We start from the raw sequence: 27,675 nt of genomic DNA, 5'->3' as shown, positions 1-27,675 counted from the left end.
CGCGAGAGGTGTGAGCAGAGTGCAGGAGGTGTGAGCAGAGTGCAGGAGGTGTCATCAGATCGCAAGAGGTGTCAGCAGAGTGCAAGAGGTGTCAGCAGAGTGAAAGAGGTGTCAGCAGAGTGAAAGAGCTGTCAGCAGAGTGAAAGAGGTGTCAGCAGAGTGAAAGAGGTGTCAGCAGAGTGAAAGAGGTGTCAGCAAAGTGCAAGAGGTGTGAGCAGAGTGCAGGCAGGAAATGTCAGCAGAGTGAAGGAGGTGTCAGCAGAGTGCAGGAGGTGTCAGCAGATCTCAAGAGGTGTCAGCAGAGTGCAAGAGGTGTCAGCAGAGTGGAAGAGGTGTCAGCAGATTACTGGAGGTGGCAGTAGAGTGCAAGAGGTGTCAGCAGAGTGAAGGAGGTGTCAGCAGAGTGCAGGAAGTGTCAGCAGAGTAAAGGAGGTGTCAGCAGAGTGCAGGAGGTGTCAGCAGAGTGCAGGAGGTGTCATCAGATCGCAAGAGGTGTCAGCAGAGTGCAAGAGGTGTCAGCAGAGTGCAAGAGGTGTCAGCAGAGTGAAAGAGGTGTCAGCAGAGTGAAAGAGGTGTCAGCAGAGTGAAAGAGCTGTCAGCAGAGTGAAAGAGGTGTCAGCAGAGTGAAAGAGGTGTCAGCAAAGTGCAAGAGGTGTGAGCAGAGTGCAGGCAGGAAATGTCAGCAGAGTGAAGGAGGTGTCAGCAGAGTGCAGGAGGTGTCAGCAGATCTCAAGAGGTGTCAGCAGAGTGCAAGAGGTGTCAGCAGATTACTGGAGGTGGCAGTAGAGTGCAAGAGGTGTCAGCAGAGTGAAGGAGGTGTCAGCAGAGTGCAGGAAGTGTCAGCAGAGTGAAGGAGGTGTCAGCAGAGTGCAGGAGGTGTCAGCAGAGTGCAAGAGGTGCCAGCAGAGTGGAAAAGGTGTCAGGAGAGTGCAGGAGGTGTCAGCAGATTGCAAGAGGTGTTAGCATAGTGCAGGAGCCAGAATAAGAAGAATCAGCAAAGCACAAGTACTATCGGCAAAGTACAAGAGATGTCTGTAGAGCACGGGAGATATCAGTAGAGTACAACTCTAAAGGAGTTTTCTGCAGTTCACAAAAGTCATCATCAGAGTGCGGGAGGTGTAGGCAGAGTAGAAGAACTCCTAACAGAGAAATACAGTTGTCAGCAGAATACAGGAAGTGTCAGCAGTGTACAGGGGCCACCAGCAAGTATAGGAGCTGTCAGCAAAGTACAGCATGTGTAAGCAGAGTACAGGAGCTGTCTGCAGAGTACAAAAAGTATTGTTAGAGCAAGTGTTGGCAGAGTACCAAAGCTGTCTGCAGGAGGAGTTATCAGAGTTCTGGAACTATTGGTAGAGTACTAGAGTGATCAGCAGAGAACAGGAGCCACCCGTAAAGAACAGAAGCCACCAGCAGAGAACAGGAGCCACCAGCAGAGAACAGGAGCCACCAGCAGAGAACAGCAGCAACCAGCAGAGAACAGCAGCAACCAGCAGAGAACAGGAGCCACCAGCAGAGAACAGGAGCCACCAGCAGAGAACAGGAGCCACCAGCAGAGAACAGGAGCCACCAGCAGAGAACAGGAGCCACCAGCAGAGAACAGGAGCCGCCAGCAGAGATCAGGAGCCGCCAACAGAGATCAGGAGCTGCCAGCAGAGAACAGGGGCCAACAGCAGCCACCAGCAGAGAACAGCATCTACCAGCAGACAACAGGAGCCACCAGCAGAGAACAGCAGCCACCAACAGAGAACAGCAACCACCAGCAGAGAACAGTAGCCACCAGCAGAGAACAGGAGCCACCAGCAGAGAACAGCAGCCAACAGCAGAAAACAGGAGCCAACAGCAGACAACAGGAGCCACCAGCAGAGAACATCAGCCACCAGCAGAGAACAACAGCCACCAGAAGAGAACAGCAGAGAACATGAGCCACCAGCAGACAAAAGGAGCCACCAACAGACAACAGGAGCCAACAGCAGAGAACAGGAACCACCAGCAGAGAATAGAAGACACTAGCAGAGAACAGCAGAGAACAGGAGCCACCAGCAGAGAACAGGAGCCACTAGCAGAGAACAGGAGCCACCAGCAGAGAACAGCAGCCACCAGCAGAGAACAGCAGCCACCAGCAGAGAACAGCAGCCACCAGCAGAGAACAAGAGCCACCAGCAGAGAACAGGAGCCACCAGCAGAGAACAGGAGCCACCAGCATAGAACAGCAGAGAACATGAGCCACCAGCAGAGAACAACAGCCACCAGCAGAGAACAGTAGCCACCAGCAGAGAACAGCAGCCACCAGCAGAGAACAACAGCCACCAGCAGACAACATGAGCCACCAGCAGAGAACAGGAGCCACCAGCAGAGAACAGGAGCCACCAGCAGAGAACAGGAGCCACCAGCAGAGAACAGCAGCCACCAGCAGAGATAAGTAGCCACCAGCAGAGAACAGCAGCCACCAGCAGAGAACAGGAGCCACCAGCAGAGAACAGGAGCCACCAGCAGAGAACAGGAGCCACCAGCAGAGATCAGGAGCCACCAGCAGAGATCAGGAGCCGCCAGAAGAGAACAGGAGCCTCCTGCAGAGAACAGGAGCCACCAGCAGAGAACAACAGCCACCAGCAGAGAACAGGAGCCACCAGCAGACAACAGGAGCCACCAGCAGACAACAGGAGCCACCAGAAGAGAACAGCAGCAACCAGCAGAGAACAGCAGCCACCAGCAGAGAACAGGGAGAACAGGAGTCACCAGTAGACAACAGGTGCCACCAGCAGAGAACAGGAGCCACCAGCAGAGAACAACAGCCACCAGCAGAGAACAGGAGCCACCAGAAGAGAACAGCAGCAACCAGCAGAGAACAGCCGCCACCAGCAGAGAACAGGAGCCACAAGCAGACAACAGGAGCCACCAGAAGAGAACAGCAGCAACCATCAGAGAACAGCAGCCACCAGCAGAGAACAGGAGCAACCAGCAGAGAACAGGAGCAACCAGCAGAGAACAGGGAGAACAGGAGCCACCAGCAGAGAACAGTAGCCACCAGCAGAGATCAGGAGCCACCAGCAGAGAACAACAGCCACCAGCAGAGAACAGGAGCCACCAGCAGACAACAGGAGCCACCAGAAGAAAACAGCAGCAACCAGCAGAGAACAGCAGCCACCAGCAGAGAACAGGGAGAACAGGAGTCACCAGTAGACAACAGGTGCCACCAGCAGAGAACAGGAGCCACCAGCAGAGAACAGCAGCCACCAGCAGACAACAGGAGCCACCAGCAGACAACAGGAGCCACCAGCAGACAACAGGAGCCACCAGCAGACAACAAGAGCCACCAGCAGACAACAAGAGCCACCAGCAGACAACAGCAGCAACCGGCAGAGAACAGCAGCCACCAGCAGAGAACAGCAGCCACCAGCAGAGAACAGCAGCCACCAGCAGAAAACAGCAGCCACCAGCAGAATACAGCGGCCACCAGCAGAGAACAGGGGCCACCAGCAGACAACAGCGGCCACCAGCAGAGAACAGGAGCCACCAGCAGAGAACAGCAGCCACCAGCAGAGAACAGCAGCCACCAGTAGAGAACAACAGGGAGAACAGGAGCCACCAGTAGAGAACAGCAGCCACCAGCAGAGATAAGTAGCCACCAGCAGAGAACAGCAGCCACCAGCAGAGAACAGGAGCCACCAGCAGAGAACAGGAGCCACCAGCAGAGATCAGGAGCCACCAGCAGAGATCAGGAGCCACCAGCAGAGATCAGGAGCCGCCAGAAGAGAACAGGAGCCTCCAGCAGAGAACAGGAGCCACCAGCAGAGAACAACAGTCACCAGCAGAGAACAACAGCCACCAGCAGAGAACAGGAGCCACCAGCAGACAACAGGAGCCACCAGAAGAGAACAGCAGCAACCAGCAGAGAACAGCAGCCACCAGCAGAGAACAGGGAGAACAGGAGTCACCAGTAGACAACAGGTGCCACCAGCAGAGAACAGGAGCCACCAGCAGAGAACAACAGCCACCAGCAGAGAACAGGAGCCACCAGAAGAGAACAGCAGCAACCAGCAGAGAACAGCCGCCACCAGCAGAGAACAGGAGCCACAAGCAGACAACAGGAGCCACCAGAAGAGAACAGCAGCAACCATCAGAGAACAGCAGCCACCAGCAGAGAACAGGAGCAACCAGCAGAGAACAGGGAGAACAGGAGCCACCAGCAGAGAACAGTAGCCACCAGCAGAGAACAGGAGCCACCAGCAGAGAACAACAGCCACCAGCAGAGAACAGGAGCCACCAGCAGAGAACAGGAGCCACCAGAAGAAAACAGCAGCAACCAGCAGAGAACAGCAGCCACCAGCAGAGAACAGGGAGAACAGGAGTCACCAGTAGACAACAGGTGCCACCAGCAGAGAACAGCAGCCACCAGCAGACAACAGGAGCCACCAGCAGACAACATGAGCCACCAGCAGACAACAAGAGCCACCAGCAGACAACAAGAGCCACCAGCAGACAACAAGAGCCACCAGCAGACAACAGCAGCAACCGGCAGAGAACAGCAGCCACCAGCAGAGAACAGCAGCCACCAGCAGAGAACAGCAGCCACCAGCAGAAAACAGCAGCCACCAGCAGAATACAGCGGCCACCAGCAGAGAACAGGGGCCACCAGCAGACAACAGCGGCCACCAGCAGAGAACAGGAGCCACCAGCAGAGAACAGGAGCCACCAGCAGAGAACAGGAGCCACCAGCAGACATCAGGAGCTACCAGCAGAGAACAGCAGCCACCAGCAGAGAACAACAGGGAGAACAGGAGCCACCAGTAGACAACAGGAGCCACCAGCAGAGAACAGGAGCCACCAGCAAAGTATTGGAAATCTCAGTAGAGTGCAAGAGGTTTAGCAGAGTACAGCAGGTGTTGGCAGGGTATAGTATAGAGTACAAGAGGTGTGAGAAAAGTACCAGAACCATTAGCAGTACAGGTGCTGTTGTAGTGTCCCACTGCGTAAAGGCGGGCACTACTAAGGGTCATGTTGCCCCCACCTCCTGTGGGAGAGTGGTATTTTATATTGCATAGTAATGTGTATTTTCATGTTATCTCCTGTACCAGGCCTGCTAGGGGTGTAGTTCCTCCTCCTAAGCTGTAGAGGGAGCTAGGGAACCCCCTAGTATATATAGGCAGGTCCAGACAGGAAAGGGAGAGTCCAGTCTAGTCCAGGAGAAGAAGTTTCCTCCTGAAGTGATCCTGCATCTTGCAAAAGTACAGAGCAGAGCCAATTTTATCCAGCCAAGTAGAAAGCTGAAGGGCAGAAAGTTATTTACAGCAAGAGGATTTATACCACAGGAAAGTTTCCCTACCCAAGGATAAAGCCAGACAGGATCTGAAGAAAGTACAGCCTGATCTGTGAGTGTTATTCCCTCTGAGTATCTTGCAAGAATTTTTGCCTGCCATTTATGTGAAGCCTGCCTGTTGCCAACATCTTTCATATGGAACTGTCTGAAGCTTGTATATAGTTGAACTGTTCAGTAAAGAGGAGTTCTAGCTCACTACAAACGTGTGTACCTCCATTATTCCTCCAACAAACCGGTGTGCCACCGCTACCGACACTGGCGTCACAAACTATAAGGGATCTTGTCACCGGCACACTAAACTTACAACACCCAGGGCACCTCACCTACCACCAGGCCTGGTCCCTATACCCAGAGAGTGCCCCAGAGGATCTATGTGCCAGCCTCTCCATCACTGCTGTACGCCTGCCCAGGGTATCCTACAAACTGTGAGTACTAAGAGCAACCCTCGGTCTGTTAACTGAACCCTGTGACCTAAGGGACTGGCGTACTGCATATTTTGGTGTCACGAACTGGATGCGAATATTTCTACGCCATAGTGGAATCTGAACTGTGTGCCATAATTGCCTACTAAGTGATAAATGCCCTATCTGTTTATTTGAAAATTTCAGGGCCAAAGAACTGCGGAAAAAACGCGGTGTGAAACTGTACATTGTGGACGGTTTTCTGATTTCTGAGTCACCGCTTGCTGTCAGTGAATTGACAGCATTATGTTGCAAGATGGCCGCCTAAGCTGACTGGATTATCGTTGCGCCATAGTTGTGTTCGCCTGGCGTGAAAAAGCAAAGAAGACACCACCTACCACGAAGCTCAGAGAGGCCGCGCCTATCTCCTGACGCTGCGCGTGGGACCTCCGCACGACGTAATCACTTACCTCGCGAGACTTGGACTGCGCATCACCAGAGTAAGTAAAACTTCTGCGACAAGCAGAGACAGCTGCCACAAGCAGAGAACAGAAGCCACCAGCAGAGAACAACAGCCACCAGCAGAGAACAACAGCCACCAGCAGAGAACAACAGCCACCAGCAGAGAACAACAGCCACCAGAAGAGAACAGCAGAGAACATGAGCCACCAGCAGAGAACAGCCACCAGCAGAGAACAGGAGCCACCAGAAGAGAACAGGAGCCACCATCAGAGAACATCAGCCACCAGCAGACAAAAGGAGCCACCAACAGACAACAGGAGCCAACAGCAGAGAACAGGAACCACCAGCAGAGAATAGAAGAGAACAGCAGACAACAGGAGCCACCAGCAGAGAACAGGAGCCACCAGCAGAGAACAGGAGCCACCAGCAGAGAACAGGAGCCACCAGCAGAGAACAGCAGAGAACATGAGCCACCAGCAGAGAACAACAGCCACCAGCAGAGAACAGGAGCCACCAGCAGAGAACAGCAGCCACCAGCAGAGAACAGGAGCCACCAGCAGAGAACAGGAGCCACCAGCAGAGAACATGAGCCACCAGCAGAGAACAACAGCCACCAGCAGAGAACAACAGCCACCAGCAGAGATCAGCAGCCACCAGCAGAGAACAGCAGCCACCAGCAGAGAACAACAGCCACCAGCAGACAACATGAGCCACCAGCAGAGAACAGGAGCCACCAGCAGAGAACAGGAGCCACCAGCAGAGAACAGCAGCCACCAGCAGAGAACAGCAGCCACCGGCAGAGAACAGCAGCCACCAGCAGAGAACAGCAGCCACCAGCAGAGAACAGGAGCCACCAGCAGAGAACAGGAGCCACCAGCAGAGAACAGGAGCCACCAGCAGAGATCAGGAGCCACCAGCAGAGATCAGGAGCCGCCAGAAGAGATCAGGAGCCGCCAGAAGAGAACAGAAGCCTCCAGCAGAGAACAGGAGCCACCAGCAGAGAACAACAGTCACCAGCAGAGAACAACAGTCACCAGCAGAGAACAACAGCCACCAGCAGACAACAGGAGCCACCAGAAGAGAACAGCAGCAACCAGCAGAGAACAGCAGCCACCAGCAGAGAACAGGGAGAACAGGAGTCACCAGTAGACAACAGGTGCTACCAGCAGAGAACAGGAGCCACCAGCAGAGAACAACAGCCACCAGCAGAGAACAGGAGCCACCAGAAGAGAACAGCAGCAACCAGCAGAGAACAGCAGCCACCAGCAGAGAACAGGAGCCACCAGCAGAGAACAACAGCCACCAGCAGAGAACAACAGCCACCAGCAGAGAACAACAGCCACCAGCAGAGAACAGGAGCCACCAGCAGACAACAGGAGCCACCAGCAGAGAACAGGAGCCACCAGCAGACAACAGGAGCCACCAGCAGACAACAAGAGCCACCAGCAGACAACAAGAGCCACCAGCAGACAACAGAAGCCACCAGCAGAGAACAGCAGCCACCAGCAGAGAACAGCAGCCACCAGCAGAGAACAGCAGCCACCAGCAGAAAACAGCAGCCACCAGCAGAAAACAGCAGCCACCAGCAGAGTACAGCGGCCACCAGCAGACAACAGGGGCCACCAGCAGACAACAGCGGCCACCAGCAGAGAACAGGAGCCACCAGCAGAGAACAGAAGCCACCAGCAGAGAACATGAGCCACCAGCAGACAACAGGAGCTACCAGCAGAGAACAGCAGCCACCAGCAGAGAACAACAGGGAGAACAGGAGCCACCAGTAGACAACAGGAGCCACCAGCAGAGAACAGGAGCCACCAGCAAAGTATCGGAAATCTCAGTAGAGTGCAAGAGGTTTAGCAGAGTACAGCAGGTGTTGGCAGGGTATAGTATAGAGTACAAGAGGTGTGAGAAAAGTACCAGAACCATTAGCAGTACAGGTGCTGTTGTAGTGTCACACTACGTAAAGGCGGGCACTACTAAGGGTCATGTTGCCCCCACCTCCTGTGGGAGAATGGTATTTTGTATTGCATAGTAATGTGTATTTTCATGTTATCTCCTGTACCAGGCCTGTTAGGGGTGTAGTTCCTCCTCCTAAGCTGTAGAGGGAGCTAGGGAACCCCGTAGTATATATAGGCAGGTCCAGACAGGAAAGGGAGAGTCCAGTCTAGTCCAGGAGAAGAAGTTTCCTCCTGAAGTGATCCTGCATCTTGCAAAAGTACAGAGCAGAGCCAATTTTATCCAGTCAAGTAGAAAGCTGAAGGGCAGAAGGTTATTTACAGCAAGAGGATTTATACCACAGGAAGGTTTCCCTACTCAAGGATAAAGCCAGCAATAGGGCATACGGGCCTTGGAGAAAGCCAGACAAGATCTGAAGAAAGTACAGCCTGATCTGTGAGTGTTATTCCCTCTGAGTATCTTGCAAGGATTTTTGCTTGCCATTTATGTGATGCCTGCCTGTTGCCAACATCTTTCATATGGAACTGTCTGAAGCTTGTACATAGTTGAACTGTTCAGTAAAGAGGAGTTCTAGCTCACTACAAACGTGTGTACCTCCATTATTCCTCCAACAAACCGGTGTGCCACCGCTACCGACACTGGCGTCACAAACTATAAGGGATCTTGCCACCGGCACACTAAACTTACAACACCCAGGGCACCTCACCTACCACCAGGCCTGGTCCCTATACCCAGAGAGTGCCCCAGAGGATCTATGTGCCAGCCTCTCCATCACTGCTGTACGCCTGCCCGGGGTATCCTACAAACTGTGAGTACTAAGAGCAACCCTCGGTCTGTTAACTGACCCCGTGACCTCACATTCGTTCACCCTAAGGGACTGGCGTACTGCACTGTCAGCAGAGAACAGGAGCTGTCAGCAGAGTACAGGAGCTGTCAGCAGAGTACAGGAGCTGTCAGCAGAGTACAGGAGGTGTTGGCAGAGTACAGGAGCCATCTGCAGCATACAGAGCAAGTAGCAGAGTTCAGAACCCCAAAGAACTGCTCTCACTGCTATGATTGGCAGGTCCATGCACATTATGGGCTGTCTGTGTAATGCTCCATTTCCATTCAGCTGGTCACATCTGGCAGGGTCAGCCGTACATACTACTGTATGAACACACAGAGTAACACTTACCAGCAGTGCAACTTCCCAGAAATCAAGAATTATTTTGTAGTTGAATGCAAACAGTATGGCTATCATCAGGAAGAGCAGCATCCAGTAGAGGGCGATGTCCACCAAGGCCTGTCCGCACCAGTACGCCGATGGGAAGAGGCCGGAGATCCGCAGCTGAGAACGAGCCTTGATCTGAAAGAAACGGCAATAGAGCCGATGGTTCAGTAGACTGCAAACATAGCAAAGCCCTTTCCATCCCTGGAGATGAGGGCCTCTAACCACCATCCACACATGGGCCCCATCTACTAGGACTGCTCTGTGACACCTGGCATTGGTGTAATATCCCATAATTCACTGCACCCACAAATGCAGATCTGTATGTGACCTGTGTATTAGAAATGATGTCGACATAGTCTGCCCGATCCTGGGCATATCTATCAGTGCAATGCGGAAGGATTCCAAGTGGCAGATTGCAGAGATGTGAATGCAGCTTTGGGTGTGACCAGAGTATGCGATGTTACATCACATTTTATACTATAGTCATAAAGAAAGCAGCGTTCAGAAGTCAGCTGACCCTGGGGGCATTAGCAAGGTGCAAACATAAGTGTTACTGCAACTCTGGAAGTGAAGAGTGCTAAAGTCACATCCAGAGCAGCATTCAGAAGTCTGCTAGACAATGTGTGTGTGTGTGTAGCAAACTTCACATCACAGGTAACAAATACAGCTATTGACATCATGTAATATACTACAGTCACACCCAGAGCTGTATTCAAAACTCTGCAAAACCCTGAGTACAGTATGTTTGTCAGTCCCAGGTGTGAAGGCAGCTCTGGATGTAGCTAGAGTAAAATAGGATACGTTACGCAATGCACTTTCTATTTTATGCAGGTTCATCCCAGAATGGTCCATGTTTGAGTAGATGTTACAGGCTTATACCCACCTTATAGTCCTGGACACTGCTCATCGCAAAATGGGGGGCGAGACCAGATGCGAAATACATGAACAGCATGCCAACAGCTAAAACAATGTAATAGTTGTCGTAATTCTGATTCTACAAAGACAGAAAAACAATCAGGGTCCGGGTCCATGGACTTGTAAGGAGGGGGGTTGTTATACTCCCCCCTCAAGGTACCAACGAAGGATGACATGTGTCTTTGAACAGACTTCATTTATTACATTGATGCATTGCTCTGTGTACGTTGTGCTGGTGATGTAGTATTCATTGCGGACACTAGGTGTCACTGTTGCAGATGGCAGTGTCAGGATTTGACACACGTTGTGCCAGGAGGACCTGTGGTTGCCATGCGGTGTGCCAGGAGGACCTGTGGTTGCCACATGTGCCAGGAGGACTTGTGGTTGCCACATGGTGTGCCAGGAGGACCTGTGGTTGCCACGCTGTGTGCCCAGAGGACCTGTGGTTGCCATGTGGTGTGCCAGGAGGACCTGTGGTTGCCACGCGGTAAGCTCAGAGGACCTGTGGTTGCCACGTGGTGTGCCCAGAGGACCTGTGGTTGCCATGTGGTGTGCCAGGAGGACCTGTGGTTGCCATGCGGTGTGCCAGGAGGACCTGTGGTTGCCATGCAGTGTGCCAGGAGGACCTGCTGCACACAGAGCAGAGTCTGCAGGAAGTGTCCTGGCACCAACAAAGAGTGTGAGTGACTTGTGAGATACTGGACCTGAGTGCTGTGGGTCTGTGAGACACATCGGCTGGGATCTGCTCACAGGGATAAGTGAGGTTTTCCTTCTGTGGGAGAGACTGGAGGCCATAGTAAAGTGGCAGACTGAAGGTTGGGAGTAGTGATGTGGGCCTGGCGGTCAAGGAGGGCCTGATGCATGGATCAAGTAGTAGACAGTGATCTAGTAAGTGACCAGTACAGGTCTGAAGAAGGCCGCGGAGGTGAGCCTAGTGTCTTGTGTGCACCGCCATAGAAGCGGTAGCCTGAGTGCTTAGTTCTGGAGAAACTACTGGGGCCATAGGGATAGTCAACTTGAGTGGTTTGTGGTAAGTGGTGCTGTGCTTGGGGAGGTCGTAGTTGGGGGTTTAGCTGGAATCCCTGTCTTTGTGGGTCAATGAGATAGCTACTCTGACGTCTGGTTGCCCTGCAGGCTAGGCTTGGTGGAGCAGACAGCGGTGGTGGAGCAGGAGCTCTTCAAGATCAGGGCCCAGGTGTAAATGCTGACCCACTGCTGGAGGGAGAGAATGTGGAGCAGACCTTAGGAGTGGTCTGAGCGTCCTGAAACAAGAGGAACCCTTGAGGTAAAGGGTCAGTGACAAAGAGTCAGAGCCCTTCAGATCAGGGCCTGCTGTGGTCAGGTGAAGTGGCCACCATATGCACTGCAAATATTGGCATTGTGGTGTGAGACTGTCTGAAGTAACATAGACCTCTGTAAGAAGAGCGGGGACCTGAGGAGGAAGGAGACCTCATTTATCCAGGGTTCCATTTATTTGATTATTTCTAACAATAAGAATTTGTGCCGTCTCGTGTGAAACTGCCAAGAGGTTGCACCTCATCCGCGTGTGTAACCAGGAAGCATGTGGTGCCTCTTAAAGTGACAGTAACTGTAGTGAAAACACTATTATCACAGCTTTACATGACTTGTGAATGGCTGCCTGGATACGCCGCGATACGTCTGCGCTCCACGTTTCATTCTTTACCTAGATTAACCTGAGGGGGGTGTAATGTCAGCCAAAAATGTGGTCAACACCAGAAATCAAGTTGGGAGAAGAGAACAAGTCGGTGGCTTTTATATTTGACTCTGTTCACACTTCTGTCAGATTGGCATGCTGCTCTAAAATGGTAGAAACCATGGCAACGCTGATGGACCCCATTATAAGCCAGAGCCAGAGGGGTCCACAGGGGCGCCATTAGTGTCCGATCTAGCAGAGCGTTGTGGCTTCTGTGAACAGAGTCATCGTAGGAGTTCGTATTACAGTATATAATCAGGACTCACAGTTTGGATGGGCTTAGTCCAGATTTCGATCTTCTCTGTGGATCTGAAGCTCTTCAGGAAGGCGTTACTGAGAATATTCACCAGCACCGGCAGTCCGTTCTGCGCTCGCGGATTTCCAATGATCCTGAAGCGGTAACTCTGGAAATAAAGGAACGGAAATATTGATTCTGTGTACAGAGCGCCCCCTGCTGCCGACAACAGGAGCACCTCTCCGGCTTATGTAGCCGAGTTCACATCACTGTTTAGCTTTCCGTTCTTCTGATCCGTCAGAGGAACAGGTAAAAAAACCAAAAAACGGATCCGTTATTTTGAGCAGTTTGCATCAGGTTGTGTCTGTTTCGTCAGAGATCAGTTCTGCATCAAAAATAAGGGGCTGTTCGCTTCTCGTTTTTGCTGTACATCAAGTGGTTACGTTTGTAAACAGACAAAAAAAATATAGAAGCGTATCGGCTTGACGTACCCATAGACTATAATTTGGCAAATATAGTTTTAAAGTGCGCACTTTTGGCTCAGTTTGTCACCGTTTACGTTTCTGCATTTCTTTTTTTTTTGCAGGAGTGAGTAACGTAGCATAATGGGTGGATGGAAGCGTGAGACAATACATTTCCATCCATTAAACATATATATTTTTTTTCAGATAATGCCTTCAAATTAGAGTTGAGCGGACACCTGGATGTTCGGGTTCGAGAAGTTCGGCCGAACTTCCCGGAAATGTTCGGGTTCGGGATCCGAACCCGATCCGAACTTCGTCCCGAACCTGAACCCCATTGAAGTCAATGGGGACCCGAACTTTTCGGCACTAAAAAGGCTGTAAAACATCCCAGGAAAGGGCTAGAGGGCTGCAAAAGGCAGCAACATGTAGGTAAATCCCCTGCAAACAAATGTGGATAGGGAAATGAATTAAAATATAAATAAAATAAATAAAAATTATCCAATATCAATTGGAGAGAGGTCCCATAGCAGAGAATCTGGCTTCACGTCACCCACCACTGGAACAGTCCATTCTCAGATATTTAGGCCCCGGCACCCAGGCAGAGGAGAGAGGTCCCGTAACAGAGAATCTGGCTTCATGTCAGCAGAGAATCAGTCTGCATATTATAGCAGAGAATCAGGCTTCACGTCAGCCACCACTGCAACAGTCCATTGGCATATATTTAGGCCCAGCACCCAGGCAGAGGAGAGAGGTCCCGTAACAGAGAATCTGTCTTCATGTCAGCAGAGAATCAGTCTGCATGTCATAGCAGAGAATCAGGCTTCACGTCAGCCACCACTGTAACAGTCCATTGTCATATATTTAGGCCCAGCACCCAGGCAGAGGAGAGAGGTCCCGTAACAGAGCAATCTGGCTTCATGTCAGCAGAGAATTAGTCTGCATGTCATAGCAGAGAATCAGGCTTCACGTCAGCCCAGCACTGCAACAGTCCATTGTCATATATTTAGGCCCAGCACCCAGGCAGAGGAGAGAGGTCCTGTAACAGAGGATCTGGCTTCATGTCAGCAGAGAATTAGTCGGCATGTCATAGCAGAGAATCAGGCTTCACGTCACCCAACATTGGAACAGTCCATTGGCATATATTTAGGCCCCGGCACCCAGACAGAGGAGATGTTCATTCAACTTTGGGTAGCCTCGCAATATAATGGTAAAATGAAAATAAAAATAGGATTGAATGAGGAAGTGCCCTGGAGTACAATAATATATGGTTAAGGGGAGGTAGTTAATGTCTAATCTGCACAAGGGATGGACAGGTCCTGTGGGATCCATGCCTGGTTCATTTTTATGAACGTCAGCTTGTCCACATTGGCTGTAGACAGGCGGCTGCGTTTGTCTGTAATGACGCCTCCTGCCGTGCTGAATACACGTTCAGACAAAACGCTGGCCGCCGGCAGGCCAGCACCTCCAAGGCATAAAAGGCTAGCTCTGGCCACGTGGACAATTTAGAGACCCAGAAGTTGAATGGGGCCGAACCATCAGTCAGTACGTGGAGGGGTGTGCACATGTACTGTTCCACCATGTTAGTGAAATGTTGCCTCCTGCTAACACGTTGCGTATCAGGTGGTGGTGCAGTTAGCTGTGGCGTGGTGACAAAACTTTTCCACATCTCTGCCATGCTAACCCTGCCCTCAGAGGAGCTGGCCATGACACAGCTGCCTTGGCGACCTCTTGCTCCTCCTCTGCCTTGGCCTTGGGCTTCCACTTGTTCCCCTGTGACATTTGGGAATGCTCTCAGTAGCGCGTCTACCAACGTGCGCTTGTACTCGCGCATCTTCCTATCACGCTCCAGTGCAGGAAGTAAGGTGGGCACATTGTCTTTGTACCGTGGATCCAGCAGGGTGGCAACCCAGTAGTCCGCACACGTTAAAATGTGGGCAACTCTGCTGTCGTTGCGCAGGCACTGCAGCATGTAGTCGCTCATGTGTGCCAGGCTGCCCAGGGGTAAGGACAAGCTGTCCTCTGTGGGAGGCGTATCGTCATCGTCCTGCCTTTCCCCCCAGCCACACACCAGTGATGGGCCCGAGCTGCGTTGGGTGCCACCCCGCTGTGACCATGCTTCATCCTCATCCTCCTCCACCTCCTCCTCATCCTCGTCCTCCTTGTCCTCCAGTAGTGGGCCCTGGCTGGCCACATTTGTACCTGGCCTCTGCTGTTGCAAAAAACCTCCCTCTGAGTCACTTCGAAGAGACTGGCCTGAAAGTGCTAAAAATGACCCCTCTTCCTCCTCCTCCTCCTCCTCCTCCTCCTGGGCCACCTCCTCTTCCATCATCGCCCTAAGGCCTCATGCACACGGACGTTTTTTTTCACGGTCCGCAAAACGGGGTTCCGTTGGTCCGTGATCCGTGACCGTTTTTCCGTCTGTGGGTCTTCCTTGATTTTTGGAGGATCCACGGACATGAAAAAAAAGTCGTTTTGGTGTCCGCCTGGCCGTGCGGAGCCAAACGGATCCGTCCTGAATTACAATGCAAGTCAATGGGGACGGATCCGTATGATGTTGACACAATATGGTGCCATTTCAAACGGATCCGTCCCCATTGACTTTCAATGTAAAGTCTGGAGTTCTGTTATACCATCGGATTGGAGTTTTCTCCAATCCGATGGTATATTTTAACTTGTAGCGTCCCCATCACCATGGGAACGCCTCTATGTTAGAATATACTGTCGGATATGAGCTACATCGTGAAACTCACTTCCGACAGTATATTCTAACACAGAGGCGTTCCCATGGTGATGGAGACGCTTCAGGTTAGAATATACAAAAAAACTGTGTACATGACTGTCCCCTGCTGCCTGGCAGGTGCTGCCAGGCAGCAGGGGGCAGACCCCCCCCCTGTTTTTAACTCATTGGTGGCCAGTGGGCCCCCCCTCCCCTGTTGTTAACTCGTTGGTGGCCAGTGTGCGCACCCCCCTCCCTCCCTCCCTCTATTGTAATAATAGCATTGGGGCCAGTGTGCGCGCCCCCCCAACCCCCCCCCCCCCTCCCTCCCTCTATTGTAATAATAGCATTGGGGCCAGTGTGCGCGCCCCCCCAGCGGAGTAGAAGATTCATACTTACCTGGCTGCTGGCTGCTGCGATCTCTGTGTCCGGCCGGGAGCTCCTCCTACTGGTAAGTGACAGGTCTGTGCGGCGCATTGCTGTCACTTACCAGTAGGAGGAGCTCCCGGCCGGACGCAGACATCGCAGCAGCCAGCAGCCAGGTAAGTATGAAAATCTTCTACTCCGCTGCCACCGATGATCGGGGGGGGGGGGGGGGGTGTGCGCACACTGGCCCCAATGCTATTATTACAATAGAGGGAGGGAGGGGGGGGGGGGGGTTGGGGGGGTGCGCACACTGGCCCCAATGTATTAAAACAATAGAGGGAGGGAGGGGGGGGTTGGGGGGGCGCGCGCACACTGGCCCCAATGTATTAAAACAATAGAGGGAGGGAGGGAGGGAGGGGGGTGCGCACACTGGCCACCAACGAGTTAACAACAGGGGAGGGGGGGGCCGCACAATGATATTCAAACTGGGGAGGGGGGGGGGTCTGCCCCCTGCTGCCTGGCAGCCCTGATCTCTTACAGGGGGATATGATAGTACAATTAACCCCTTCAGGTGCCGCACCTGATGGGGTTAATTGTACTATCATATCCCCCTGTAAGAGATCGGGTGCTGCCAGGCAGCAGGGGGCAGTCTTGTACACAGTTTGTAGTGTATTCTAACTAGAAGCGTCCCATCACCATGGGAACGCCTCTGTGTTAGAATATACTGTCGGATCTGAGTTTTCACGAAGTGAAAACTCAGCTCTGAAAAAGCTTTTATGCAGACGGATCTTCGGATCCGTCTGTATGAAACTAAAACCTACGGCCACGGATCACGGACACGGATGCCAATCTTGTGTGCATCCGTGTTCTTTCACGGACCCATTGACTTGAATGGGCCCGTGAACCGTTGGCCGTGAAAAAAATAGGACAGGTCATATTTTTTTCACGGCCAGGAAACACGGCTCACGGATGCGGCTGCCAAACGGTGCATTTTCCGATTTTTCCACGGACCCATTGAAAGTCAATGGGTCCGTGAAAAAAAACGGAAAACGGCACAACGGCCACGGATGCACACAACGGTCGTGTGCATGAGGCCTAAGTGTTTTCTCAAGGAGACATAGAAGTGGTATTGTAACGCTGATAACGGCGTCATCGCCACTGGCCATGTTGGTGGAGTACTCGAAACAGCGCAACAGGGCACACAGGTCTCGCATGGAGGCCCAGTCATTGGTGGTGAAGTGGTTCTGTTCTGTAGTGGTTGTGCAGGGAAGGCACGGCTCTCTTGGAGAAGTAGTGCCGGCTAGGAACAACATACTGTGGGACAGCAAGCGACATGAGCTGTTTGAAGCTGTCTGTGTCCACCAGCCTAAATGACAGCATTTCATAGGCCAGTAGTTTAGAAATGCTGGCATTCAGGGCCAGGGATCGAGGGTGGCTAGGTGGGAATTTACGCTTTCTCTCAAATGTTTGTGAGATGGAGAGCTGAACGCTGCCGTGTGACATGGTTGAGACACTTGGTGACGGAGGTGGTGGTGGTGGTGTTGGTGGTACATCCCCTGTTTGCTGGGCGGCAGGTGCCAACGTTCCTCCAGAGGCGGAGGAAGAGGCCGAGGCGGCAGCAGCAGAAGAGGTAGCAGGGGGAGCCTGAGTGACTTCCTTGTTTTTAAGGTGTTTACTCCACTGCAGTTCATGCTTTGCATGCAGGTGCCTGGTCATGCAGGTTGTGCTCAGGTTCAGAACGTTAATGCCTCGCTTCAGGCTCTGATTGCACAGCGTGCAAACCACTCGGGTCTTGTCGTCAGCACATTGTTTGAAGAAGTGCCATGCCAGGGAACTCCTTGAAGCTGCCTTTGGGGTGCTCGGTCCCAGATGGCAGCGGTCAGTAGCAGGCGGAGTCTCTTGGCGGCGGGTGTTCTGCTTTTGCCCACTGCTCCCTCTTTTGCTACGCTGTTGGCTCGGTCTCACCACTGCCTCTTCCTCGGTACTGTGAAAGTCAGTGGCACGACCTTCATTCCATGTGGGGTCTAGGACCTCATCGTCCCCTGCATCGTCTTCCACCCAGTCTTGATCCCTGACCTCCTGTTCAGTCTGCACACTGCAGAAAGACGCAGCAGTTGGCACCCGTGTTTCGTCATCATCAGAGACGTGCTGAGGTGGAATTCCCATGTCCTCATCATCAGGAAACATAAGTGGTTGTGCGTCAGTGCATTCTATGTCTTCCACCGCTGGGGAAGGGCTAGGTGGATGCCCTTGGGAAACCCTGCCAGCAGAGTCTTCAAACAGCATAAGAGACTGCTGCATAACTTGAGGCTCAGACAGTTTCCCTGATATGCATGGGGGTGATGTGACAGACAAGCTGTCCTCTGTGGGAGGCGTATCGTCATCGTCCTGCCTTTCCCCCCAGCCACACACCAGTGATGGGCCCGAGCTGCGTTGGGTGCCACTGCAGCATACGGGTAGGCTACCCGACACTGCTAGATTTGAGTGTGTAGTTCCCTTTAAGCCAGTCAGGCCGGTTACCGGCAATCCTTATCACAGCCAGCAGAGGGAGCCCCCAGTTCAGTATAAATAGGCTAGGGCCTAGCTCAGGAAGTGAGAAGTTTCCAGACTCAGTGCAGAGAGGATTCCCTCCTGAGTCCATGCATAGAAGTCAGAAGGGCATAGCTAATCAGCCTGAAGACACAGAATACCACAGAAGCCGATCAGATAAAGCAAGAGGTACTCAAGATAACAGAGGAGGTACTAGATAAGGACAGCTTCAAGGGTACGCCAGATAAAGGGCATTAGACCTTGGAGAGAAAGTCACATGTAGCAGGACCAGTCAGGAATAGTGAGCAAGCCGCCTGTACTGCATCTCCTGTAATCAACACTCTGTATAATGCCTTGCTAAGACCGGCCATTCTGTACTTTCAAGAACCAGCTGTATTCACTGATATTCAGTAAATGTTCCAGTTTTTGTTGGCTATCCTATGCTTGCTTCATTCTTCTACAATACCATACACGGCGTGTCACCGTTTAATTGACACTGGCGTCACGAACTGTTAAATACCTGCCTGTTCCAGTATTTGCCCCAATTGAAGACGACAGTGGATCCCAGGTTAGTGAGTCGATCTGCACTACAAAGCCCAGCATACACTACTGACCCCCTGGGACACTGCATCGCTCTTTTTGGCGTCACGAACAGGATCCGCATACTTCGACAGTGCAGAGAAGTGTGAACTGTGTGCTTTAACTATTCCACCACCGTATTGCGAGGACTGTACCCTTTATTTCCAAGCCGGTGGATTGAAATTGTGCCTGGGAGGAATCAGAGACGCTGTACTGTGTTGCGCTACCCCCAGAGAGAAAATCGTATTTGTGGACTGTGATTTATTGGACTTTGCAACACCCTGCTTGCTGTCAGGGAATCGTGATCAAGATGGCCACCGGCCGCCTGGAGTAAAGTTTCCCGCGCTGCTGAGGACCTCCGTGGGCGGATCCCTTCAAAGACACAGAGAATCCCGCCCCTCTTCATCATCACACCGCCGCGGCCCTGCTTTTCCTGCGTCAGCAACGTCACCGCGTACACAGGACGTCCGGAGTCTCACGAGATTTGGCCTGCGCACACCCGGCGAAACCGGTAAGAACTTGTATCCGGAGGGAAGGGGATTGTTCCGGCCCCTTTAGTCACCAGCGGCCACCTTGTAATAAGTTAACATGTCAGATCCGGGAGTTGCCGAGCGGCCGGACCCGGGAGAGCTTGCGGCTCCTAATCATCCTATAGCCCCCAGCATGATGCCCTTTACCATGCCTTACTACTTTGGGGCCCCATGGTTTCCCCGCTATAACGGAGAGGTCCATACCCTAAGAGACTTTAAAGAAAAGTTGCTGGCATTATTCAAACTATACCCCATAAATGCCGATCAGCAAATGGAAATCTTGCTAGCGCAACTGGAGGGGGCTGCCCGCAGAGAGGTATTATCCTGGCCTGCTGCTGAAAGGAGTACTCTGGAGCAGATATTCACCCGCCTCAGGGCCACTTTTGAAACGAGGACTGCCTCAGAGATAAAGATGCACTTCTTTGGCAAGAAACAGAAGTCCGGTGAGTCCCTCCGTGACTATGCCCTATCACTTCAGGAGGCTTTGGGGGCTGTAATCCAGATAGATCCCAAGGAAGCTGATAACCAGGATCAGACCCTGAGGGAACAATTTATTACCGGAGTGTCTAGTGAGCAAATAAGGACCCAATTAAAGATGCTGTCCGCCCAACACCCTAACAGTACCTTTCTGGACTTTAAAGAACTGGCTATAAAAATTCTGGGGTCAGCAGTATCTACAGAGTTGAGCACCCCACCTGAGTTATCAGCCTGCAGGTCAAAACCGTTTATTATTAACCGAGCTGAGGCCGGTCAAGCTGTTCAAGCTACAGCTACCGATACTATCGCCATGCTGACAGAGCAAGTAAATCACCTCACTAAAAGCCTAGAGAGAGTGTGCAGAAAAATGGAGGAATGGGAAAAACCTATGATGTCAGAAGAAGAGTTCCTGTCACCCTCTAAGCCGTTCCCACCTCCATACCAAGAGACTCACCCCAGGGATCCTGGGAGGCGCAATAGGGGTCGCCAGCGGCCCGTGTGTACATACTGCAAAAAGATGGGACACACAGAATCCACTTGCTGGCAGTTAAACGGGCAACCCCTGAGGCTGAGGACCACCCCTCGGGAGGTAGAACACTAGGTCCAAAAGATCCAAATTGGATGCCACGGTATGTAGGATCCCATCCTAAAATCAATGTGGAGATTAACGGGGTCCCCTTTGAAGCCCTATTAGATACTGGGTCTCAGGTCACTACTATTCAGCTGCCCGCCTTTGAAAGATTCTGGGACACCAATCAATTGACCCAGCCGCCTGAATCCTGGGTAGAGATTATCGCCAGCAATGGCAAACCGGTAAAGATCCATGGATACTGGGAACCCACCCTGCAGGTGGGAGAAGTAACCTTGCCTCAACAGGGGGTGATAGTAGTACAGGCCGGCGACAGAGGAGGACATCCTGTCATTCTAGGCACCAATGTCTTCAAAAACTGTTATGCTGAAATACTTGCCGTATTACACCAGACTCTGCCCACCGCTTCCTCTGCGTCCAAGAGGGTGATTCAAAAGACTATCACTGTGTTAAGTGCCCAGCAGAGGTTTGCTAACGGGAAAGGAGAAATTTGTACTGCCAAGATTCGTGATAATAAGCCTGTGACTTTGCCTCCTAATTCCCAAACTCTCTTATGGTGTCGTGCTGTCCTGGGAGTCCAAGGCCAAGATTATCCAGCCCTGGTGGAACCTATCCAGATGGAGAACTACCCTTATGTGAGAGCTGCCAAGTGCCTGGTGAATGTCTCCCAAGGTAAAGTACCTGTCCGTCTGATTAACCTGAGTGACCATCCTGTTGCGCTTACTAAGCATTACCCTGTTGCCCAGCTTTCTCAGGTGTTCTTCCAAGACATCATCCGTCTTCCAGTGACAGAAAAGCCGCCAGCTGCAGTCAGCGGATGTCCGCCGGTGCCTCAGTCACAAGTACCCTGGTGGGAAGAGCTACATGTCGGGGACGAGACTACCCCCCAACATCAACAAGAAGGGATACTACGGCTTGTCAAAGAGCACCACCAGGCCTTCAGTAAACATGCTGCTGATTATGGAGAGGTTAGTGCCATACAACACACCATACCTACTGGCTCTCATCCTCCTATCAAGGAGAGATACCGACCCTTACCGCCTACTTCATATCAGACTGTAAAAGAAATGATCCAAGAGATGAAAGACTCTAATGTAATCCGGGACAGTCGTAGCCCGTGGGCGGCACCCCTGGTCCTTGTAAAGAAGAAGGATGGTGGTATCCGTTTCTGCGTGGACTATAGGAAGATTAACCAAATAACCCACAAAGACGCGTACCCACTGCCCCGCATTGAAGAGTCACTAACTGCTCTGGGCTCCGCTGCCTATTTCTCCACATTGGACTTGACCAGTGGCTACTGGCAAGTACCCATGGCCCCGGCAGATAGGGAAAAGACTGCTTTCACCACTCCCATGGGCCTGTTTGAATTTAATTGTATGCCGTTCGGGTTATGTAATGCCCCAGGAACTTTCCAGAGACTAATGGAGCGGTGTTTGGGTCACAAAAACTTCGAAACAGTGCTGCTGTATCTAGATGACGTCATTGTGTACTCAAAAACATATGAAGACCACCTGAAACACCTAGCAGAGGTCTTTGAAATCCTTGTCAAATATGGCCTGAAGGTAAAGCCATCTAAATGCCACTTGCTCAAACCTGCGGTAAAATACCTGGGGCATGTGGTAAGCGGAGAGGGCGTACAACCTGACCCTGATAAGTTAGCGGCTGTCCGTAACTGGCCGGTACCCACTACCGTCAAAGAGGTGAGGGGTTTCCTTGGTTTTGCCGGCTACTATAGACGTTTCATCCCCCATTTTGCTCAAATAGCCGATCCTATCCAGGAACTCTTGAGGGGGCAGCCCAAGAAAAGTCCTAGAACTCCAGTGCTCATTGAGTGGAATGAAGAAAGAGAGATAGCGTTCCAGTTGTTGAAAAAGAAACTGACCGAGCCTCCCGTGTTAGGTTATCCAGATTACAGCAAGCCCTTCCATCTGTATACTGATGCTAGCAAACGAGGCCTGGGGGCTGTGTTAGCCCAGATTCAAGAGGGAAAAGAAAGAGTGATAGCTTATGCAAGCCGCTCCCTGAAAGGAGCTGAGAAAAATGACCAGAATTATAGTTCCTTCAAACTAGAGTTCCTGGCATTAGTGTGGGCAGTGACGGAAAAATTCTAAGATTATCTAGCCGCTACCCCATTCATTGCATTCACTGATAATAACCCTCTGGCACATCTAAATACAGCTAAATTGGGGGCTTTGGAGCAAAGATGGGCCTCTCGCCTCGCCAACTATGATTTCTCTGTAAAATATCGTGCTGGACGTACTAATGACAATGCTGATGCTTTATCCAGACTTCCCACAGAGACAGCTCCTGATGATGTGCGAGATGCCTGGGAAGATGTAGAAATGCCGGCCTTCTACCATAAATTTGCTCAACAGGATCAGGCTCGGGCTACCAGTAACAGCGCTGCAGTTCCTTCACCCTCCAGTAGGCCGGAACTCAAAGAAGAAAGGTGGGTGAAACTACAGTCTGAAAGTAGAGTGCTGGGTGAATTGCTGGACTTCATTACCAGTGGCAGAACCCCTGAGAGGATTCGGCGTAAGAGTACAGATCCTGAGCTCATCAAACTGTGGAGACAGCGCCATCAACTCTTCATACAAAAGGGCCTGCTGCTACGGAGAAGCCTAGACCCAGTGTCCAACGAAAGAGTGCATCAAATTCTCATACCCCGACGAGATGCAGGTATGGTGTTGGAGATGTACCACAATCAATCCGGTCACTTTGGGGTCCAAAAGACTGAGGCAAATATCCGCCAGCGGTTTTACTGGGTGGGCATGAGAGAAGACATGGAGAAGTGGTGTCGGGAGTGTGTAGCCTGTGCCTTGAAACGAGGTGAACACCATGATCAGAGGGCACCACTGAGACCCATTGTAAGTACTCGTCCTCTTGAACTTGTCGCCATCGACCATGTGAAACTGGAGCCTAGTCGCTCAGGGTATGTGTACGCTATGACTATTATTGACCATTTCACTAAGTTTGTTGTAGCGGTGCCTGTGAGAGACCAGACGGCCAAGACTACAGCCGAACTGTTCTGGAAACACTTCCTCCTGCCCTACGGTTGTCCAGAGAAGATCCTCACCGATCAAGGTCCTGCTTTTGAGTCCCATCTGTTCCATGAACTGTGCCGCCTGCACAACTGTAAGAAGATCCGGACGACGGCCTACCATCCGCAAGGTAATGGATTATGTGAAAAAATGAATCAGACCTTGATAGAGATGCTGAGGACCGTGCCTCCTGAAACCAGGGGAGATTGGCCTAATCTGTTGCCACAGCTCATGTTCACATACAATCATACCATACACTGTTCCACCGGGTATACCCCCTTTTATTTGATGTTTGGGCGCCAAGGATTATTGCCTGCTGACCACTCCTTGGATGTACTCGTACCTGATTGCATCAACCCATTCCCTAATACCGACTGGGTTGCTGAACACCAAAGGCGATTGAATACGGCCCAAGCTATTGTTCAGGAACGTATGGACTATGCTAGAGACCGGCAGCAGAGAGACTATGACCAAGCAGCCCATGCAGAACCCTTGACAATAGGGGCTGTGGTATGGTTAAAAAATAACCGCCGTACCAGTAAACTGGACAGTAAATGGGAGCAAAGTCCTTATGTTGTCACTGCAATCCCAAATGTTGGAACTCACACTTATGAGATCACCCGGGAGGGCAGGGGATCCCAAATTGTACACCGAAACCGGTTAAAGCTCTGCCTGACACCAGGACCCAGTGCCGAGAGTTCTATATCTGAACCCCCTGTGTCAGAGTCATCGATACAGCCCGAGGATCCTATGCAGGCTGTCCGAAATCTAAGGTATGACGCCGATCCCATGCATTGGCTTCTGACACCATGGTTGAACTTGTTGGTGCCCGCTCCGGCACCTACTGTACCTTTACTTCCAGAAGAGCCGGTTCAAGATGCCCCGGATCCAGTTCCCCCTCCAGTGGATCCTGTTGTTCCTGTTGTTCCTGTTGTTCCCGTTGTTCCTGACCAAGGTCTCACGGATGGAGATCCTCCTGTTGCTACTCCCTCTTCTACCTCGGTGCTAAGGGAAGAGGAAACCCCTGTGTTGAGAAGGTCCACCCAGATGACCAGGGGACGTCCGCCAGTCCATTTAAGAGACTTTGACTATGCTGGTGGTGTCTCCTCCCGAACAGTTACTATCGGAAATAGCCTGCTTGATGTTTGTGCGCAAGAATGGACTCCTCCACGTGAGCCCTTGCCTGTTCTACACCCACGGGGAAACCCTGTGTAGTTCCTTATTATACCTCAGTCAAGAAAAATAGACTAACCTGGTTCACCTTAAGTCCGCTGTGCCAGGTCAGCGGCCGTGCCTAAGAAGAAAGAAGACGCCCCTTTTTCTTGCGTCATTTATTGCAAATGTTATATTTTTATGTGAAATAGTTGTTTATTATATTTATAATGTAATGTTTAAATTATGCATCAGCTTATGTTGGTTCAGGCATGTGTGTGAGTACGAGGCCTTACTCACGTTAAAGTCTGGGGGTGTGCAGCATACGGGTAGGCTACCCGACACTGCTAGATTTGAGTGTGTAGTTCCCTTTAAGCCAGTCAGGCCGGTTACCGGCAATCCTTATCACAGCCAGCAGAGGGAGCCCCCAGTTCAGTATAAATAGGCTAGGGCCTAGCTCAGGAAGTGAGAAGTTTCCAGACTCAGTGCAGAGAGGATTCCCTCCTGAGTCCATGCATAGAAGTCAGAAGGGCATAGCTAATCAGCCTGAAGACACAGAATACCACAGAAGCCGATCAGATAAAGCAAGAGGTACTCAAGATAACAGAGGAGGTACTAGATAAGGACAGCTTCAAGGGTACGCCAGATAAAGGGCATTAGACCTTGGAGAGAAAGTCACATGTAGCAGGACCAGTCAGGAATAGTGAGCAAGCCGCCTGTACTGCATCTCCTGTAATCAACACTCTGTATAATGCCTTGCTAAGACCGGCCATTCTGTACTTTCAAGAACCAGCTGTATTCACTGATATTCAGTAAATGTTCCAGTTTTTGTTGGCTATCCTATGCTTGCTTCATTCTTCTACAATACCATACACGGCGTGTCACCGTTTAATTGACACTGGCGTCACGAACTGTTAAATACCTGCCTGTTCCGGTATTTGCCCCAATTGAAGACGACAGTGGATCCCAGGTTAGTGAGTCGATCTGCACTACAAAGCCCAGCATACACTACTGACCCCCTGGGACACTGCACCACCCCGCTGTGACCATGCTTCATCCTCATCCTCCTCCACCTCCTCCTCATCCTCGTCCTCCTTGTCCTCCAGTAGTGGGCCCTGGCTGGCCACATTTGTACCTGGCCTCTGCTGTTGCAAAAAACCTCCCTCTGAGTCACTTCGAAGAGACTGGCCTGAAAGTGCTAAAAATGACCCCTCTTCCTCCTCCTCCTCCTCCTCCTCCTGGGCCACCTCCTCTTCCATCATCGCCCTAAGTGTTTTCTCAAGGAGACATAGAAGTGGTATTGTAACGCTGATAACGGCGTCATCGCCACTGGCCATGTTGGTGGAGTACTCGAAACAGCGCAACAGGGCACACAGGTCTCGCATGGAGGCCCAGTCATTGGTGGTGAAGTGGTTCTGTTCTGTAGTGGTTGTGCAGGGAAGGCACGGCTCTCTTGGAGAAGTAGTGCCGGCTAGGAACAACATACTGTGGGACAGCAAGCGACATGAGCTGTTTGAAGCTGTCTGTGTCCACCAGCCTAAATGACAGCATTTCATAGGCCAGTAGTTTAGAAATGCTGGCATTCAGGGCCAGGGATCGAGGGTGGCTAGGTGGGAATTTACGCTTTCTCTCAAATGTTTGTGAGATGGAGAGCTGAACGCTGCCGTGTGACATGGTTGAGACACTTGGTGACGGAGGTGGTGGTGGTGTTGGTGGTACATCCCCTGTTTGCTGGGCGGCAGGTGCCAACGTTCCTCCAGAGGCGGAGGAAGAGGCCGAGGCGGCAGCAGCAGAAGAGGTAGCAGGGGGAGCCTGAGTGACTTCCTTGTTTTTAAGGTGTTTACTCCACTGCAGTTCATGCTTTGCATGCAGGTGCCTGGTCATGCAGGTTGTGCTCAGGTTCAGAACGTTAATGCCTCGCTTCAGGCTCTGATTGCACAGCGTGCAAACCACTCGGGTCTTGTCGTCAGCACATTGTTTGAAGAAGTGCCATGCCAGGGAACTCCTTGAAGCTGCCTTTGGGGTGCTCGGTCCCAGATGGCAGCGGTCAGTAGCAGGCGGAGTCTCTTGGCGGCGGGTGTTCTGCTTTTGCCCACTGCTCCCTCTTTTGCTACGCTGTTGGCTCGGTCTCACCACTGCCTCTTCCTCGGTACTGTGAAAGTCAGTGGCACGACCTTCATTCCATGTGGGGTCTAGGACCTCATCGTCCCCTGCATCGTCTTCCACCCAGTCTTGATCCCTGACCTCCTGTTCAGTCTGCACACTGCAGAAAGACGCAGCAGTTGGCACCCGTGTTTCGTCATCATCAGAGACTTGCTGAGGTGGAATTCCCATGTCCTCATCATCAGGAAACATAAGTGGTTGTGCGTCAGTGCATTCTATGTCTTCCACCGCTGGGGAAGGGCTAGGTGGATGCCCTTGGGAAACCCTGCCAGCAGAGTCTTCAAACAGCATAAGAGACTGCTGCATAACTTGAGGCTCAGACAGTTTCCCTGATATGCATGGGGGTGATGTGACAGACTGATGGGCTTGGTTTTCAGGCGCCATCTGTGTGCTTTCTGCAGAAGACTAGGTAGGAGATAATGTGAACGTGCTGGATCCACTGTCGGCCACCCAATTGACTAATGCCTGTACCTGCTCAGGCCTTACCATCCTTAGAACGGCATTGGGCCCCACCATATATCGCTGTAAATTCTGGCGGCTACTGGGACCTGAGGTAGTTGGTACACTAGGACGTGTGGATGTGGCAGAACGGCCACGTCCTCTCCCAGCACCAGAGGGTCCACTAACACCACCACGACCATGTCCGCGTCCGAGTCCCTTACTAGATGTTTTCCTCATTGTTATCGTTCACCACAACAACAAAAATATTATTTGGCCCAATGTATTGAATTCAAATTCAGGCCTTTTTTTACAGACACCTAACACTATCTGGCTATCTATTTAGGTACCGTATTACACTAATACAGGCACAGCAGTAACCACAGATTTAGCTGACTATGAATTTGAGGCCTAGTATTTA

At 51.7% G+C, this 27,675-nt stretch overlaps 1 protein-coding gene across 1 annotated transcript in view; it reads right to left on the bottom strand.

Moving 5' to 3' along the window:
* The window catches only part of LOC122939905 (ABC-type organic anion transporter ABCA8-like), a 322,317-nt gene that overhangs the window by 68,230 nt on the left and 226,412 nt on the right, over nt 1–27,675 (bottom strand). The window contains 3 exon segments of the mRNA XM_044296113.1: nt 9,311–9,481; nt 10,230–10,340; nt 12,242–12,379. Of these exon segments, the coding sequence (XP_044152048.1) occupies nt 9,311–9,481; nt 10,230–10,340; nt 12,242–12,379 (420 nt within the window).

The sequence above is a fragment of the Bufo gargarizans genome, chromosome 6 (assembly GCF_014858855.1).
Source record: "Bufo gargarizans isolate SCDJY-AF-19 chromosome 6, ASM1485885v1, whole genome shotgun sequence".
NCBI lineage: Eukaryota > Metazoa > Chordata > Amphibia > Anura > Bufonidae > Bufo > Bufo gargarizans.
The sequence above is the reverse complement of the archived record's forward strand: the minus strand, read 5'-3'. Positions and strand labels throughout refer to the sequence as shown.